This window comes from Poecilia reticulata, chromosome 1 (genome assembly GCF_904066995.2).
Source record: "Poecilia reticulata chromosome 1, P_reticulata-male-v2, whole genome shotgun sequence".
Classification (NCBI taxonomy): Eukaryota; Metazoa; Chordata; class Actinopteri; order Cyprinodontiformes; family Poeciliidae; genus Poecilia; species Poecilia reticulata.
In genome coordinates, this window is record NC_088830.1 from 33,612,766 (window position 1) to 33,632,412 (window position 19,647).

The 19,647-nt window shown below is 42.5% G+C and overlaps 1 protein-coding gene across 3 annotated transcripts in view; it reads right to left on the reverse strand.

Moving 5' to 3' along the window:
• Positions 1 to 260: 260 nt before the first annotated feature.
• LOC103472310 (C-type lectin domain family 9 member A-like) overlaps positions 261 to 19,647 on the reverse strand; it is a 182,306-nt gene continuing 162,919 nt past the window's right edge. The window contains exons 1-7 of one of the 3 annotated variants that reach the window (XM_017306719.2): positions 14,251 to 15,300; positions 9,476 to 9,808; positions 8,728 to 8,865; positions 5,288 to 8,560; positions 4,132 to 4,440; positions 3,055 to 3,175; positions 261 to 2,757 (exon numbers count right to left, since the gene is read on the reverse strand). In XM_017306719.2, coding sequence (XP_017162208.2) covers positions 2,745 to 2,757; positions 3,055 to 3,175; positions 4,132 to 4,440; positions 5,288 to 5,579 — 735 coding nt within the window. In that variant the 5' untranslated portion in view covers positions 5,580 to 8,560; positions 8,728 to 8,865; positions 9,476 to 9,808; positions 14,251 to 15,300 and the 3' untranslated portion in view covers positions 261 to 2,744. Of the gene's footprint in view, positions 2,761 to 3,054; positions 3,176 to 4,131; positions 8,561 to 8,727; positions 8,866 to 9,475; positions 9,809 to 10,859; positions 10,967 to 14,250; positions 17,065 to 19,647 lie in introns of those variants that run through there. The other 2 variants (XM_017306716.2, XM_081611815.1) reach the window with 2 other exon arrangements.

The window sequence follows — 19,647 nt, forward strand, 5'->3', positions numbered from 1 at the left end:
ACAATGGCTGGCGTACGTGTGTGGGCGGGGCTTAGCGCTGTTTTTGGCGCGAAAACGTCACGGCTTGTTTTTACCCTGGTGCCTTGGAGGACTGAGGCAAACGATGCAGGTTTTACGGGTTGGTCCCATTTCTAGACACAATCAGGGAAAATTATCCATAACATGTCGGAATGTCGGAAGTTTAATGGAATCACAGGAAATTAAAACAACAAAAAACAGATAATTATCTCATTTATGAATAAACGCCACTCAAGAGTAAGTAAATGTACATATTTACATTTATTTACACCAGTCATAGTTTGCACTTTGTGGAAGAAGGTAAAATATTTATTTATCCAGAAAATTCCTTCTGACTTTTATGTATATTACAAATATCTGGTTATACATCAAGGAGTCGTGTAGTGCCCATAAAACGCCACTGGATGGCGCTGTTGCACCTTTCCCAGATTTAAAGGCGTTTGTTTATGAAAATATAAAAGTTTAACCTGCATCCATCCATTTTCTTTACACCCTTGTCCCTTAATGGGGTCTGGAGAAAGTTTAACCTTTTAGCTAAATTCCTTCTTCACCACAACAGCCGAGTAAAGAGGTGGAAATCATAACAGATTAGCCAATAAACCCCAATAATCAGATGCAACTCATCTTACCCAGCATTAAAAACAGAAACCTCTGTGGAGACGAAGGCTGTTTGTGCTCGTTAGATTCATACAGAAAAGTCTGAGCCAGAGGTCAAAGGGCAGAAACTGGAAGTAAAGAGAGATTGCTGCTTGTTTTCCTGACCTTCTGTCAGTTGGACAGATCTGCTAGTGTGAACTGATCCACTCATCTTTTATCATTTGTGTTTTACTCTAAGTGCATTTCTGATCACATTCTAACTATTGCATTAAAGCACACAGTGATACAACAGAACCCACCTTTCCTCAAACACTTTAAAAATATCTTCCAGTAGCAGATTATTTCAGCAGCTCTGTGCTTCTCCAGATTCAAACATTAGTAACAGTTGGACCAGAGGCAGAGTTTATAACACAAAAATACATCAGGTTCACACACAAAGCCCTGAGGGATCCCAGAGGGAGCATCTGTTGGAAGCACCATCATTTTTACTAACATCAAAACTTAGTTTACAGAAATAAGACGACGACGCTACATCTGAAAGTTCATTTTCCTAAGGAGTAACAATAAAAATGAAATGATCGAATGTGTTGAAGGCAGCTGAGAAGTATAACTGGATTAAAAATACTAGAGGTGTGCCGATCGATCGGCCACCGATCATAATCGGCCGATTTCCGTGAAAAAGTGTATGATCGGTGATCAACGATCGTTGGCTCTTGTTGCCGATACCGATCACCTGCATCTCATTTCGCAGCCTGCCTGTGCAGCTGGTCTCCTCTTTCCTTCACACTGCGCAAACGCGCAGCAACAAATCCTAAGCGATGAGGAACTATAACTATAACGCACTGAGTGAACGGGGACGTTTTCGTGTTGCGGCGGAAAATTGAAGCAGGTCAAAATGCATCAACACAACGAGGCTAATACGACATAAAAACAATGCCATACTTGACGGAGTTTGGCTACATCGAGGCTCACTGCAGTAAAAAAGACATGGAGGATAAATAGCAGGTAAAGCAGCACAGCTACAAACACTCACCCGGATTAGCATGACGGTCAGAAAGCTAAACAAATAACCCGCTAAATTAAGTCTTGGAGCTGCGATGTAAGACGCTGGTTCTGCTCTCGCTGTTGAACCGCTGCTACGCTACAGGTAGTAATATTTCAGACGGAGCGCCGCTTCTGCTCCACCTGGTAGTGACTCTCACACCGAACCTCTGCTTAAAGCTGCAGCATCTAACCTAAAAAATACATTTTACATACGTATTAAAACTTTCGCTGTCCTAACATGAGACAGATAATCTCTAAAAAAATAATCGATCTCCTCCCTGCTCTGCATAATTACTCCGCTCAGTCAGAAACAGCCACTCAGAACTAGCAGTGATCAGCTAGCCGCCATGCTAACAGGAAGGTTTCATTCAGTAACTCTGGATTGTTTATTGTAATGGATCCTGTATTTGCCTTTGAATGTTAAGTTTTATACTTGAATCTTTTGGCAATGTTGATGTTTTATTTTGGCTCTTTGCATTATTTAGCCTCTTCAGAGCCTCCATATGTTATCAGTCTGTTAAAGATAGTTTTACTGATAGCAGGACAATTTGCACAATGCCTGTTTTGTTTAGTTTTCTTCTTGGAAACAGTTATTAAAAACAAGTTTTTGTCTAAATTAAGGTGAATTCATGGTTCCTTTTTCCACATAATGTAACCGGTAGTGTTTATGATAAAAAAAAATAATTATGTGATCGGTATCGGTGATCGGCCCTCATGGGGATCGGAATCAGCAGGAAAAAACCTGATCGGCACGTCTCTAAAAAATACTCTTCTTTTCTGGTGCAAGTTTATGAAATAAAATTATTGATAGGGATGTATTTGCATTTCCTTTGAATCATTTCCTGACTGCTGTTTGTGAAAATGTGCTTTAGAAACAAAACTTTACTAACTTATTCTTCTACTACTTCCAATGTCGGTGAATAAATCCTGATTTAAAATGGATCAACATTTGTGGGAAAGAAGGATCAGAGCAGACTGGGCTGGAAAAACAGGAAACTGGTGGAGGTTCTTCAGAAAGGATCCGTCAGTCGGTCCCGACTCGGAGCGCCGAGCTGATCAGTGGATCAGCTTCCTGTTGGTTTTGGTCACAAACTGCTGCTGCTGGTCAGATCCAATGAAAAGAGAAGAAAATCACAGCTCAGCATTATGCACAGCAAAGGTTATGATCATAACACAAGCTGGTAACCAACAGGAAGTATTAATAAAACATGTTTCACACTGAAACCGTCAAACAAACAGAGATTATTCCTGAAATGTTCTTCAAGTTAAAAGCAAATATTAAATCTGTATTTTCAGCTGAGTTGAGATTTACTGAAAATGTTGAATAAAAATAAATAATCACAACTGAATTTTAATATTCATGTGATAAAATGACTAAACTTTTGTGATACTAACCAAAAATATCTCTTCACTGCGTAACTAAAGAGTCCCACAGTGACGATGCAGACAGTCACAATGACAGGAATTACCCAGGGTTCCCTGCTGTGAGGGGGGTCAGAGGTCGGTGGGTCGGAGTCTGTGAAGCAACCAGGAGACAAACAGATTCACGGCCCTGACTGGATCATCATTACAGGAAGTATTAATAAATAATGTTTATTTCAGCAGAAACAGGTTGAGCTTGTAGCTTATAACTGAGTTATAACTGAACTAGTTTCATCCAGTTTTTCTTATAAACTCTTCATTCACTTTAGCAAACAATAATCACAACGTGCAAGTCAAAATCCTGCTCCAAGCACAAGAAAACTTAATGCAGTAAAACTTTAAGAGTATTTAGTTAATCATACTCATCATTGTCCATTAATATTTTAATGTATTTTACATTTAAATGTGACCAACATTACATGACTTGACTGAAGAGACAATATTGTTTATTTGAATTGTATTTTATTATTTGCCTTTTGGAGACTCAACAGTTGGTGTTTGAGTATTGTTTGTTTATTTTCTGTTTCATTAATTTATTATTTAAAATGAACATGTCACATGTTGACATAAAAGTTTTGAATGAAATTGCAGTTTGAAGAAAAGAAGTTTTATATAATCGACGCCTTTTCTCAAAAGTCATTTACAGAACCAAAGCAAATAAACATATATATATATATATATATATATATATATGTAGGACAGCTCATCAGCTGTCCTACATTGAAAACATAGTTTACAGTTGTGCAGAAACTGTTTGCCAAAATAAGCAGATTACAATAAAACATCTCTGTTTATAAAAAGACAACCTTATGGGAGCCTGATAGTCCAGACAGAACTGATGTTGGATTTTAATGAAACTGATGAAGTTAAAGTGCCAGCAGGAAGCAGATCATCGTTTCTTTGTCTTGTTGCTAAAACTGATCAATAAATCACTGAGCCTGACGTTCAGCTGAACATTCTGGCTTCTCACCAGGAGCAGAAAGAGCTCAGATCTTCTTACTGTGGCATTAATGTTTCTGAGCCTTCGTCTCGTGTTTTGGACTCACTCACCCTGGACAGTCAGGTTGAAGAGTTTCCTGGTTCCTCTGCCGTTGATGATCTGTCCCAGGTAAACATCAGAGTCTGCAGGGCGAAGGTCATGGATGCTGAGCGAGCCGCTCCTCAGACTGAGGTTACATCTGCTCAGCTGCTTCATCTGATCCTCTCCGATGTAAACGCTGTAGATCACAGAGCTGCCGGCGCCACGCGACCAGATGACGTGGTCGGCATGCTTCAGGTCTTGGGCTCCAAGGTCAAAGGTCACATTTTCACCAATCTTCCTCGTCAGGTGTTGAACTTCCTCTGCTGCAGTCAAAGCAACTAAATGATGAAAATAGGGAAACTGAATGATTCTTTATCTTTTCTCATCAGAGGCACATGATGAAGTCAGAAAACGTTTCTGCTAAAAACTCGTTTCTGTTTCAGTAAATCATCTCAGATTCATTTTTCCTCTTTGCATGGAGTCTCAGTGAGAGAACTAAAACATGCAATCTGGAGCAAAAATACTTTAACCAACAACAACAATAACAATAATTCTGATTACTGAACTACTTAATAAAAATGATCATTTCTTCCACAGCTAATCCGCCCCAGAGAGAAAATATCATTCATGTTGCTCTTTATCAGACGATGTTGTCTTTTATTGTTAATTTTCCCATAATGCATTAACCTGCCGCCCTCCTCTCTTCTTGCTGAAGGCGTCAATGTGGTACATGAAACAATGGAAAATGATTTAATTCCTTCAGAGGACGTTGGATTCCTGGTTCACTCAGACCTTTAAAGCACAACACAATGAGAGGAGCTGGCATCTCTGTTTATAAAAAGATCATTTATCAGCACATCCCTGGACAGAAACACACGGCAGATAATAACAACGTTAATAAATCAGACTCCACATATGCAGAGGTGGAGTCTGTAGGTTTGTGTCGACTCAGATTTATTACTCCATTTAGTTATTAGATTTTCGCGAGATGCTTGTCAGCATTCAGAGACGCCAGTGTCTGAATGCTAACAGCTGACTGACTGTCCTCTTCTTCTTTCTCATCTTAAATTATTAATCTAATCTGAACATGAAGTTTTGACCAGCGGCTGATGAAAATGATGCAACGTCTCCCTGCAGCTGCTTCCACATGGACGAGGGAGGCATTTCATCTAAACGAATAAAAACCTTCAGAACATGGCAGCTGAATCCTGAGTCCCATCAGGACGGAGCCGTGAAGCAGTGAGCCCTCACCGAGAAGAGAGGCGAGCATCCCGCAGCTGGCGGGAGAAAACATGATGGGAGGGAAGGCACTGAGTGACTGAGGCTCGGAGAGACGCTGAGGGAGCAGGAGGAGGAGGACAAGTCCCTCCTTCAGTCTGGTTTCCATGGTTACCAGAGCACGGAGGACAAGTCCCTCCTTCCTCCTCCTCTTAAGGAAGTCCCTCACATGAGGTGACTTTCTGAAGTGCTGACTCATTTTCACTCATTTATTAATTTCTTTTTATTTCTGTTTCTCGCTGTTTACGTCTTAATGATGTCTTAACGACGTTTAGCTAAAGTCCCACGGGGTTCAGAGTCCCAGTTGATGGCGTTTCAGCTACAAACCTAGAGGTTGGAGTCAAACGGCGTTTTTGACTAAAGTCCTAAAAGGGGTGCAGGTTTTAATGTTTTCATCTTTTTCCAAATCTTTCTCTTTCTCACTGTTTATTCAATGTCACATTCTGTTTTTATTTCAATTATGTGAAGCACTTTGAAATGCCTTGCTGCTGAAATGTGCTGTACGAATAAAATTTGATTAATTGATTCAAATGAAACCTATTCATATATAATAAACAGAAGCATCTCCAGCACTGAGCCCTGAGGAACACCAAGTGGAGGTTAAACCTCCTGCTGGAAAACACCGAGATCAGACAATTATAAAGCCATAAAAATTAGAAACAGAAAGTCAATCAAAGTGAGGAAAATCACCAAAGCAGCAGCTGCAGCAGAGAGGAAATGCAGCCGTTTACCTCCACGGCTCTGTGTCTGCAGGACGGATCGGCCCCAGCAGCCCTGCTGCCAGAGGGCCCAGTTTCTGCCACACACACTGCTGTGGGGCCACTGCTGCCTCAAGCTACTGCAGATCGACTGAAGAATCAGAGGCCGCCGCCGCCGCGACCAGAGGATCTGATGAGCTCAACACCTTCCTCCCATAATCACACACAAAGCTGCTGCATGTGCAGAATGAAACAAAAAGCTTCTGATAGAAACGACTTTCACAAAGGAAGACATGAAAAAGAGCAGAACGGTGATGGAGCAGTAAAATAAAATCAACAGTTTGAAAGAGCAGCTTTGATCTGACAGTTTAACATCCAGAATCGGTTTAATCAACTATAAAAACTAAAGTTTTATTTTTTATATTATTCAGAAATAATTTTCACAAACCAGAAGGAAACTGAGGCAGAAAATCAACGATGGACAGAAACACAGGTATTATTAAAGACTGAATTATGGAAACATCTGTGAAGATTAAAACTTGATATTTGAACTTAAAACAATAAATAAACAGAACAATAAAACAGTTTCTCCAGACACAATTTGATCTTTTTATTTCAGTTTAAATTTACGTTAATTATTGATTTATTCAACAAACTGCTGGTTCACTTAGACATCATGTTTATGGGAAGATCAATTTTGAGTTTAATCACATTATTTTTGCCCCTGATGATCATAAACTAAATATTTACACTGAACACTGTAATAAATAGAAATGATGAGTAAACAACAGCAGAACTGGCATTAATATTACAAAGAGCAAAAGAAACATCTAAAGAGAATCTGCAGATATTAATCCAAACATACATGTGCACATATTTCTGAACTCTTTGGTTTGAATCCATTTTAAATAAATTTGATTTTTGTTTTTAAATAACATAATTTAACCTTAAACATTAAATAAGACACACTGGCTGTTTAGAGGAGGCATTAAGATGTTTGTTTTCTCTCTGGGGGTTCAGTGATTATCGGTGCCAAATTCCTTCATTTTGGTCATTTTATTTATTCAGCACATTTCCAACAACAAGGCAACACAAAGGGCTTTACAGGAATTAAAAGGAAATACAAACAAATTAACAAATCAAAGGAAAGAGTAAAAGAAGAAAAATAATCCAATGTTGATCTAAAGTCTGTAACTAGTTTCTCCTGTTCAGGGTTGATAAGTTTCCTCTGGTCTAATTCGTGTTCTGGAGAACAGGCGTCTGAAACGTTGTGGCTGATGTAGCTTTGTCCTAATCCCTGTTCTGGGAAGCTAAACATGTAAAAATATTCTCTGGACTTACTAACGGGGCTCTAAATTTGTAAAAGTAATGAATACCCTTCAGTCTCTAAGTTATAATAAAAACTAAGTGTTTTTATGACTGAGTTTTTGGGAGATCAGTGATTTTTACACGTGAAGCCGATACACTGATGTTTTCGACCTCTGTCCTTTGTGAGCAGGTCTGACTGACAGACTGGCCAGAGATAAAAAAACTGGCATCAGCCAGAATCTGAAATGGCAGGTCAGGCTTTTAAAAATATTGGTAAACTGTGATCGTCTGTAAAACTGCAATCGGTGCACCTTTAGCTCTTTTTAATCTTTTTAATACTCTGCTCGCCCTTGTTGAGCCCTTACGAGATCCTGAGATGAAAAATGCTTCTTAACATCAAACAACAAAATGTCTTAGTGGATTTAGCTTTGAAGCGAGATGCCAAGCTAATGCTAACTGAACAGAATACATTTTTACTGTAAAATCAAAGGCTAGGCACGTTGTTTCAGAATTCAGTTTTCTGTGCTACGAGTTGATCTAAAATATTCTACTGAAAATGCTGCACTGAAATGCCTGCAGTGCTACTTAACACACTATTGGCTGGTGTTTGCAAAGCAGCAAATAATGGAGCAGCATTTATTTTCCTTGGTGCCGATTGGCTGAACCCCTGAGAGCAGCGCTAAGGAAGACTGTAGATGTTAGCTTTAGCTGTTGGCAGTCTGACTGTTAGCTTTAGCTGTAGACAGTCTGACTGTTAGCTTTAGCTGTAGACAGTCTGACTGCATTAATGCACATTAAGGTATATTTGGTGTTTGAACCGTTGAACTAGCAGGACACAATGGTACAAACATAAAGCAGGTCCCAATGCTTCTCCCTGAGGCCCTTGAGGCTCCTGTGGCCCCTGAGGTCCCTCTGCTCACTGAGGATAAAGGAGCACCATGATCAGGAGCAACAGAAAACTCCCAGACTCTGAACAAGAAATGAATGACAGACACTAAACATGTTGAGTTTCCACATCTGTCAGAGCTGCTGGTCGGAAATGTTGGTGGAAGAACTGAAAATCTTTCAACAGAAATCTGGAGTTTTTCTTGGCAGGAGTCGGTTTGGATCAGCTGAGGCTCGTTGGTCAGGAATGAGAGAAGGTCGAATGATCAGACGATAGAATCAGAGCTGCCTGTGGAGAGGACAGAGAGGAACATCGGTCAGAAAGGACAGGGAATGAAACCGTAGTATGTAACCAGGTAGACATGATCTGCATCACTCCGCTGGTCCAAATGCAGTGAGATGTAAACAATAAAACAAGATTAATATGATCAAAATAAAACACCTTTAATTACTCACATATATTTTTCTTCTTCACTATAAAAGCGATGAGGAAACAGATGAAAACAACAACAACGACGACACCGATGATGATCCCGATGTTTCCATGTTGTTGAGGGTCAGGTGTTGGTTGGATGGGATGGATGGGATCAGGCCCTGTGAAGCAAACAGCAGAAGGTTTTGTAATGAGTTTCCATTTCTAGGATTAATAAAATGTTCAGTTTCTATCCATGGACCGGCTGAGATTTTTCCAAATCAAGAGATTTTTAATCTACAAGATAAATAATATCTATAAAAGTTTGGGAGTTAAAATCCTCCGAAACATTTAGTGTTTTAAAATGTTTTTAACGTTTTGCATGGAGGTTTAGATGACTGTAAAACTTTTCTGTTAGGGAATCTGGTTTGGACCCGGCTGGCTGACCTGAGCAGATTTAGTTTATTTCACTGTCATTTTAGTTTCAGACGTTTTTCATGTTAGTGAGAGATGAAGGTCGTCATGAAGGTCGTCATCTGTTGATCTCAGCTCCAGTCATTGTTTCGGCTCTTCAGCCTGTTGGAAATATTAACCCCACCTGATAATCCCAGTCTGGCTGGAGAGAAACAGAGTTCATTCCTGGTTCCCATGGCAACATTGTTCTTTTTTGACTCAGTTTTTCTCTTTTGATAATCTTAAAGATGCTCAGATTATTGGGACGTTTCAGATCATCTCTGGCCTAGTCAAAGCCCCGCTAGGACCTGTGTGTACTGATCCGGCTGGGACACTTACCCTCCACTGTCAGGTTGAAGAATCGATTGATCCCGTCGCCGTTGATGATCTGACCATAATAGACTGCAGAGTCTGTAGCTGAGAGAGGCTTAATGGTCAGAGCGCCGGTGGTCGGATCCAGATCAAACTGGTCTCGTTTGGTCGGCCCATCATGATTCCCGATCTCGACCTCGAAGAGACGATGCTCCTTCCCCGTCTCTGGACCGCAGAACCAGACCACCAGGTCGCCAGGTTTCAGCTGTCTGTCTCCCAGGCTGAGCGTCACGCCGTCCTCACCAACCTTCCTGGTTAGACTTAGTGCTGCAGCTGCTGCAGCTTCAGCTGCTGCAGTCACTGAAACACAAACAGACCACAGGTTGGAAACTAAATGCTCCAGATTCTCCATCAGGTTAAAACAAGGTGATCAACTGTCAGAGGATCTAAACACTGATCTGTTTCTGGCTGACATTGATTCAATGTTGTTTCAATCACTCTGTGCTATCTGGGGTGATTCATTCCGGAAGTTAAATATTACAGCATCTCTGTTATCTCTGCTTTGTTGCCCAAATCGCATTTATAACACGACTGTGACTAAAACGAGCTGCTGATACATGATGCATGTCATCAGTGGCGCAAAATGCAGGGTATGCAACGGAGGGGCGGCGCGCCGATGACGTTTCCCCGGACACTTCAGCGCCTTACGCTCCTTCACCTCGCGCACATAACGAGGTGAATGTAGCGAGTTTTGCCCCCCCCCCCCCTCTCCCCCTCACTTCGTCGTGAAGGTGCGATGGGGGGGCGCATCTCTATGTTTTCGCATCCACCTGAATAATGTGTAGTTGCGCCATTCCATGTCATTTATTCCCAATCATTAGGATAATTTTCTGCTTCCAGTGAATTTAAACATTGTTTGAAGTTAGAATATTACAGACAAAAACATTTTTTGTGCGTTTAAAGAGAAGCTTGTTTTATAAAAGTTATTAATCTGACAAACGAGCCTCATGAGAAATAACTGTAATTACAACAAAAAGTATCAACAGCTTCATAAGCAACAATATCCGCGTTTAATCAGTTTCATAATTTAATGTTCGCAGATTCTGAATGACTCCCAGTTTAAAGGCACAAACAACCAGCAGCTTTTCATTTATCCGACCTGCTGATGACGCAACAGAACCCGAACCGAATCATCCTGAATTCTCCTTCCGTTCATCATTTATCATAATTTAAAAGCCATAAACTCCACGTCGCTCTGAGTGTGTGACAGGTTCTGTTCTGGTTCGGTACCAACAGCCTCAGCTTTCCTAAACCCCGCAGAAAAGATGCCGATAAACTCCGAACAGAACTGCCGACATCAGAACCGAACCTGACTTTACAAAGACACAGAACTAAGAACCGAAAAACTCACGGAGAAGCAGAACCTTCCAGAGATCCATGAGGATGAAACAGCGCAGAGCCGGACGTGTTTTTACACCCAGTTCCCACCTGACTGTCTGCCGGCTTCACACGAAACACACTGACTGATCCTCCAGACGTGACGATGTTAGGGGAGCCGTGATTGGCCAGCGGTGGTCGAATGGACGGCGCGCCTCACTCCTTATAAGGACACGTCCTTATAAGGAGTTCCCCCCCTCCCCTCCGCTCCCCCCAGATGGGAGGACGGGGTCATTTTTGATGCGTTGTAACTTCGAACCTGATTTTCACAAACACAGCGCCGCTTCTAACAAACTGTGAGAGTTTCTCTCTAATTAAGCCCAAAGAAATGGTTGAAAATACATCCACATGCTCAGGTAGGAGAAAAATGGCGTCTGCTTCCAGTAGAAACCAGAAGTTTACATGCAGTTAATAAAGAGACACTCCCATTTTTCTGAAGTTAAACCAAACAGTGTGATGCCACAGCAGAACATGGACTTTGTTGTCCTGAAGCCTGAGGGACTCTGTCCAGCTGGGAGACCAGTCTGGATCTGATCCAGTCTGGATCTGATCCAGTCTGGATCTGATCCAATCTGGATCTGATCCAATCTGGATGGATCTGATCCAGTCTGGATCTGATCCAGTCGGGATCTGATCCATTCTGGATCTGATCCAGTCTGGATCTCATCCAGTCTGGATCTGATCCAGTCTGGATCTGATTCAATCTGGATCTGAGCTTTTACCTCCTGGTTGATGTCTTCAGATGTTCAGTGAACTCGGTTTGATCAGGAACCAGAACTCCACCATCTGCTCCACCTCCAGCTGCTCTGGTTCTGAGTCAAACCAACCTGTTCTGCTGCTAGCGCTAGACTAGCATGTTAGCTTTGGTTGCATTTACCCAGAATGCCCTGCGCTGCAGTCCACTTCCTGCCTTTGGAGCGGTCTCCAGTCCGCTTGGTGTTCACAAGCATTCAAACTGAACCAGAGTTCACTTCAACCAAACAGAGACAGAGGTTTGTAGACGAACCAGAGTTAGCTTAGCATTCACACCTCACCAACCGGACTGGACTCTCTAGACAGACGGACTGGAGTTGGAATAAACCAGACATGGTGTGAATGCAGTCAGTGGTCGACCACTTTGTAGCTGAGCTGCTGATCCAACTTCCACTGTGAGGAAAGGTCAGGACTTTCACCCTGTAGCCACTGCAGCCTTAGTGCTGCAGTTATGCTGCAGTTTATGCTGCTCTGAACATGCAGGCGACTGGAACAGCTGACCTCAGTGAGTTCAGACACTTCCTGCTTCTGCATTCAGAACCGATGAAGGTATTTACCAATTTTATTATGCTGCTGTATTTGTAGCGACGCTCTGAACACATTACATCATAACACCAGGAAGCTCTGAGCTCCTATGTGACACAAATACAACCAGATTCATGGAGAGAAACCTGAACAACTGAGCATCAAACATGCTGAAGATCAACCAGGTTTTATTGTGTTATGTGGATCACAGCACAGCTGAACCGTTTAAAGACGGGGAGAACCGTGGAGCAGTTAAAACCAACAACTGTTGTGTTTTAAAAACCAATGGGAACCAGGATGACTTTAAAAAACCACTTCAGGAAATGAATGACCAACAGATGTTCATCCATGAGCCACGACAATCGACAGCTAAGACAAGGACCTGGTGGGGAAACACGGCTGAGATTAATCAAGGGCAGGAAAGACGACACAGAAACTAAATGAACACAGAAAGTGGACTGAACAGGGCTGGTGTGAATGTTTGCCAAGTCTGAAGGAAAAAGGGAGCAGATCATGGTGACATCTGGACTTTAACCACCTTCAGGTTTACAAGTCAAAGCCAGGCTACATCATCCTGGTTAGTTTAGCTTCTCTGCCGTAGTGGGAACGATTCTTCCTGGAGTTCACTCCACAAATAAAATCACAATAATACAAACATTACAAAAACATCACAGAAAACCTAAGAGAAACAAAAAACCCATAAATACCATTCAATAACCACAATTTCAAATAATATCAAAAGAAAATTATCCACATGTTGGCTAGATATAAGCAGAGACATTCAGGCTTTCAAACACCACAGACTGTAGCATGGTGGTGGCAGTATCATGCAGCGGGAATCTGGGAAACAATAAAGCAGGAAAACGACCTTCAGGAACGACCTTGACCTCAACCAGCTCCCACCCAGTACAGCAGTCAAAGACATCAGCCGTAGCTCTGAGTGTTTTAACCTCTACAATGAAGAGGACTTACTAAAATTCACAACAATTTGAAGCACAAACTGAAAACTGACTCAATTACAAAGAAACAATAACTTGTTTACTGACGTCTGGAGGCAAAACGTTGAAAGTTTATTCTGCAGTTAACGGCTCTGATCTCATGACTAGCAAACAAAAGACAGACAAGTGCAGAGGGAAATTTCCATTGTCCACTGCACTCAGCTTTTCTCTCCGTTGATGCATCAAAGGATGTGGAGCCAATCCGACACGTCCCCCCAGGGGACAGGACTGCATTCCCAGGATGCATTCCTGTCCCCGTCCGGGGTCAGACATGCCAGGCAGTGAGACATTCAGTGGCTGTTTAGCCTCAGGCAGGTCTCAGCCACTGAACGCCTCAGAAATGTGCTGTTGAGGCATTTTGCTGTTAATTAAAGCTCAGGATTTTACACACAATGTCAAAGGATGCTGCACACAGCTGTAAAAACTCTAACATTATTCATGCAAGGGAGGAAAATGACGCAGAAAAAAAATATTTGAATCAAAAGCTGCCAAAAATTAAATGGAGAAACTGTCAGTCTGGTTTATCTGAGGGAGATTCATCTAAAGTAGAATTTCATAGTGAAGGTTTGCAGAAGCTTCTGTCTCAGGCTTTCTGAGAGGAAATGGAAATATTTCCCAACCTGAAGTCAGCAGCTGATTCCTAAACTTCAGGAACAAAAACTTCCCAAGTTTTCTGATGTCTGTGGAGGGAGAAAAAACCAAGCAGAGACACAGGATCCCTGCAGGGACAGAGCCTCATGTGATCAGACAGACACACCAACCTCCTCCACCTCCTCCACCCTGACACACCACAAACAGGTGGGCAGTTTTGTCCTCCGTTATGTTGGAATGTATCAGTTTTCAGTTCAGCACCAGAAATACTTTTGATTATATTTTGCTGATCACAGCAGAAATGCTGAATGAGGTGCATTAATTGTTAAACAGGACCAATGTCATCTACAAGCGTCTATGACTTCACATGTCAGAAATAAACTTTTCTGCTTTTACCGCTTCAAAATACGCTGGACTTCAATCAGATCAGAAAATTTTAACAATCATTGACTTTTCCTTCAGAAAACTGGAGAAGATGTACAAGAGGTCAGTACTTACACAGAACTGGAACAAAAATCAGAGTCCAAAACGCCATGACAGCCGACATGCCAGCAGAGAGAAGCGGCTGCAATAAGGTGTTTAACTCTGAGTTTCTCTTTAGAGCGGCTGTGATACGTCGCCTCCTTCCCCTCTCAGAAAGGACACATGGTGCATAAGAGTAAACCGCCTCCTCACAGTGAGAGGAGGGTGGAGCCGCACCTTGTACTAACAGCAGCACTGCTTCAATATATTCAGGACAGTTACCATATAAAACTTTCCTATTTTCAGGCATTTGGCTAAAATTCTTTCTCAGAAGCACTTTGAGATTGTAATTCAAGTTTTGGTCACATTTGTTTGGGTTTTGTTTTTTGAAAAGTCATATTTATTTATATGCTGTGTCTAATTTGACATGTTTGTCATTTCAACATAGTTTGGTTCTGTTTGGTCTCATAAATGCTTTAGAAATGAAGCTGGACTGAAAGAGCAAATCTAGAAAAGATGCATATTTATGGCTGGGAGCAGAGCTACTGACACGCAGTCCTGAAAAGAAACGACCAACATTTATTCTTCCCAGAAGCTGACCGAGGTCTAAACGGTTCTCCCTCCTTCACAGGATGGGTGGAAAAGTGGATGGCAGATTTGGCAACAATCTGTCATCTGTAATCTTAGTCAGTTTAAAATCCAAAGGAAAAATCTGAGTTTAAAAACCTTGAACATCTATTTTATTTACTTTAACAGACTTTAACTTCTTGTTTAACATTCAGCCTCAGTTCCAATATTTCTAAAATATTATTAAAGAGGAAGCAGAAAGTGGAAACTGTCAGAGAAAACATGCAGCAAATGTCTGGCGATGATTCATGAGACTGTTTTCCTCTGAACTGTTAGCTTGTGGTAAACAGCAGCACCAAATAAACATCTTTAAAATAAGCCAGCCTACAGTTTCATTGTCTACAGACAACATGCAGCTGACCCTGCTGCATGGCAGCAGCCCAGCAGGTCACATGCTTCACCCCCCAGTTCTGCAGTGAACAGGAAGCTTATTACAAATGTCTGATGTCACCTAAACCACAAGAATCCCATTTTCAAAGCACCAGCAGCCTCAGAAAAACCAGACGTCCCTCTGAACAACGTGTACTTATCACTGAAATAAAGTTTCCATAACCGCCTCAGTAACCAGCAAGGCAGCTTTTAGCTGTGTTTATTTAAGAAACACTTCTAATATCTAACAAATCTGCAGCTCTCACTGGAGCGGTTCGCAGCCGGGATGAGGCTCAGTGCCTCCAAATCCATGGCCATGGTCTTGAGCCGGAAAAGGGTAGAGTGCCTTCTCCGGGTCAGGGGGGTCGTCCTGCCTCAAGTGGAGGAGTTTAAGTATCTGGGGATCTTGTTCACGAATGAGGGAAGAAGGGAGCGGGAGATCGACAGGCGGATTGGGGCAGCGTCTGCCGTGAAGCGGGCGCTGTACCGGTCCGTCGTGGTGAAGAGAGAGCTGAGCCAAAAAGCGAAGCTCTCGATTTACCGGTCGATCTACGTTCCCACCCTCATCTATGGTCATGAGCTTTGGGTCAAGACCGAAAGAACGAGATCACGGATACAAGCGGCCGAAATGAGTTTCCTCCACAGGGTGGCTGGGCTCTCCCTTAGAGAGAGAAGCTCGGTCATCCGGGAGGGACTCAGAGTAGAGCCGCTGCTCCTCCACGTCGAGAGGAGCCAGTTGAGGCTCGGGCATCTGGTCAGGATGCCTCCTGGACGCCTCCCTGGTGAGGAGTTCAGGTCCCACCGGGAGGAGGCCTCAGGGAAGACCCAGGACACGCTGGAGGGATTACGTCTCTCGGCTGGCCTGGGAACGCCTTGGGATTCCCCCGGAGGAGCTGGAAGAAGTGGCTGGGGAGGGAAGTCTGGGCCTCCCTTCTGAAGCTGCTGCCCCCGCGACCAGACGCCGGATAAGAGGAAGAAAATGGATGGATGGATGGTTTCCAGAGTTAACTTAGAGAAACTCATTCATGCGTTCATCTCGTCTGGACCACTGTAACACCCTTTTTACCTGCCTGGATGAATCCTCCATTTCACGCAGCAGCCAGATTTCTCAGCAAACCCAGTAAATCCAGTCAAATCCCTCCTGTTCAATGTTCACTGACCACCGTTGATTTTAGGATTTGTTTTAAAGTTCTTGTGCTGACATACAGAGGATCACATCCTGATTATCTGTCAGCTTTTAACTAAATGTTCTGCTGCTCGTGGTCTTTGCTCTCAAACAATGGGGAACATAACATCTTCACTGGTTACTGAGGCGGTTCATTCAACTGGTTTTTACTCTGTGGTTATGGAAACTTTATTTCAGTGATAAGTACACCTGTGTTCAGAGGGACGTCTGGTTTTTCTGAGGCTGCTGGTGGTTTGAAAATGTGATTCTTGTGGTTTAGGTGACATCAGACATTTGTAATAAGTTTCCTGTTCACGGCAGAACTGCTCCCATCCTGAGTTATTTTAAAATGACATTAAACCTTTTTATTTTCTGTTGTTTTTTACTTTATTCTACCTGTTTGGTCTAACTCTGTTGCGATGTGGAAGATCCAGCTCAAACCTGAACACAGCATAAAACGCCCACAGTTTCAGCATGGAGGCACAAAGACCACAAATATTTAAAAGAATAAAAAATTGCTTATTAGAATATTTGCACAATTCAATCAAAACGCAGAAGCATCCATCACATGTATTTATCTTTACAAAACATATTTAAATGCCTCTCCAAATTGCCCCTAGGTGTGAGTGTGTGTGTGCATGGTTGTGTGTCCTGTGTGTCTCTGTGTTGCCCTGCGACAGACTGGCGACCTGTCCAGGGTGACCCCTTTTACAATAATTGTCATAAAAATCAGATCCAACAGTGAGAACTGCTGCTGCTGCACCAATCAGCATCAGGAATCAGTCATCATCTTTCCTCTTAATTAAAATAAAGCATCAGATTAACGCTGAGAGAAGCAACGCTGCCATGTTGGAGGACAAAACCTGATCAGATCCTGGATCAGTAATTCAAGGTTTCTGGTAAAAAGTCACATTTAAACTGTTTCCTTTTAGGAAGCAGCAAAAAAACTGAACCAAAATAGTTTAGAGCTGCAGCTCTGGAGCTTCATTTAAACTTTAACTTTTATCAGTTGGATAAACAAAATGTGCTTCAGGTTTTAGAATAAAAACTAAAACTTGAGTCCATAGGACGTTCCTCACACAGACGGCAGTGTGTATTTATGCCACTGTTTCCATGGCAACCAGCCAGGCTCCTGTCAAAGCTGCTGCAACACACCCTGAAGATTTCACCGTTTATTAATAGTTTGTTGTGGCACCAAACCGGTTTGTTCTGCTGATTTGTAAAAATAAGATTCATAAATATTGAAACTCTCTGAAGAAGCAGATCCAGATTTTTGTGGAAAGTCTTTAAAGATCTGAACAAACAGACCCGACGTTTGTTCTCAACATGCTGAGTCAACACTGGTGACTCAGCATGTTTTTCTGCAGCCGTTTCTGCCAGAGAGGCTCAGCAGGAAGTGTTTATGTTTTAATTCATCTTAACTCAGACATGCATCTGTTAAAGCTTGTTAACACATGCATAGTTAAGAGAAAGTCATAAAATCATTAATGCCTTAGACGTAAAGAGAAACGCTCCTCTGAAAGCAGCGTCGCCTGAACATTTCACCGTTTGTCTTTCTGTTCATTCATAAAATAAACGTTGGAACCATCCATAAACAGCCTCTTTGAAGAAGCAGATCCAGATTCTTAAGGAAAGTATTTAAAGATCCGATCATTTCTAAGTAAATCTGAAGGTAACAGAACCAGCAGGTTCTCCTCCCAGTGACTCATCAGCCTTTTAGGCTCCTGTTACTCTCCTGCAGGCCGAGGCATCGGGCCGCTGAGACAGGAGTGATTGTGTTTGCAGTGGCGCAACTCCACATTATTCAGGTGGATGAGAAAACATAGGTCGCCCCCCCCCGCCCCCCTCCACATCCACCTCGTTATGTGCACGAGGTGAAGGAGCGTAAGGCGCTGAAGGGGAAACATCATCGGCGCGCCGCCCCCTCCAGACGGGGTTTTGTTGCCCCCTCTCCCTGCCAGCATGCCTAGGTGGGCCCCATATGGGGAAAAGAAGGGCAGACCAGATGGGTCCCATATGGGTTTGCCCATGTAAGGCCCATGTGGGGCCACCGTGGAAGAGCCAGAGTTCACAGAGTCCACCTCATGTGGATCGATGTTTTTAACTTTTTAAATCTTTTTCTAAATCTCTCTCTCTGTTTTTATTTTTATTTTAATTATGTAAAGCACTTTGAAATGCCTTGCTGCTGAAATGTGCTATACAAATAAAATTTGATTGATTGATTGATTGATTGAACCAAACAGAGACAGAGGTTTGTAGACGAACCAGTTAGCTTAGCATTCACACCTCACCAACCGGACTGGACTCTCTAGACAGACGGAGAGTCCAGTCCGGTTGCAGCACTAAGGCTGCAGCCTTAGTGCTGCAGTTATGCTGCTCTGAACATGCAGGCGACTGGAACAGCTGACCTCAGTGACCTCAGTGACCTCAGTGACCTCAGATTTCTGAGGAGCAACTCCAACCCTTCAGGAAGACAACAGAAACTCATCATCATCAGAACCTCCTGCTTTGGTTCCAGCTGGTTCTGTTTCAGTGCCTGAGCCTTCATCATCATCATCATCATCATCATCATCATCATCATCATCATCATCATCATCATCATCACCATCATCATCATCATCATCATCATCATCACCATCGTCGACAGGAACAAGATCCGTTTTCCTCTGTGGAAACTTTATTGTGTCTCAGCATCATCAACATTCTGGTTTGATAAACTTTAACATCTCATTTGTTGCTCTAATTGATCTGAATTCATCTAGAAATGAAAAGCTGCAGGCTGGGAGTATCGGACCTGAGGACATGGAGACACTTCCTGGTTCTGCATTCAGAACCGATGAAACAGAACCGCAGAACAGAACCTGTTTTTGGTTCTTCTGTTTCGTTTAACATGAATAAAAAACGACATCAACAGTTTCAGTGAACTTTTCTCTTTTTCTGAAGGATTTAGAATAAGAAACTTTCCAGAACCAACAATCAGAGGCAGAATAATCATGTGTGTCAGTTTCTACAGCGGGTGGGAGGAGGTTCTAGTCTGATGAAACAACTGGAGGTCCAAACTCAGGAGTCAGACAGCAGAGCTGTGGAAAACGTCCCTGATCTCCCACTCAGGCTCCAGAACCGCCACACTGGTTTTACTATGCTGCTGTGGGGATTTGTTGGACCAATCTGAACACATTGCATCATAACACCAGGAAGCTCTGAGCTCCTATGTGACACAAATATAACCAGATTCATGGAGAGAAACCTGAACAACTGAGCATCAAACATGC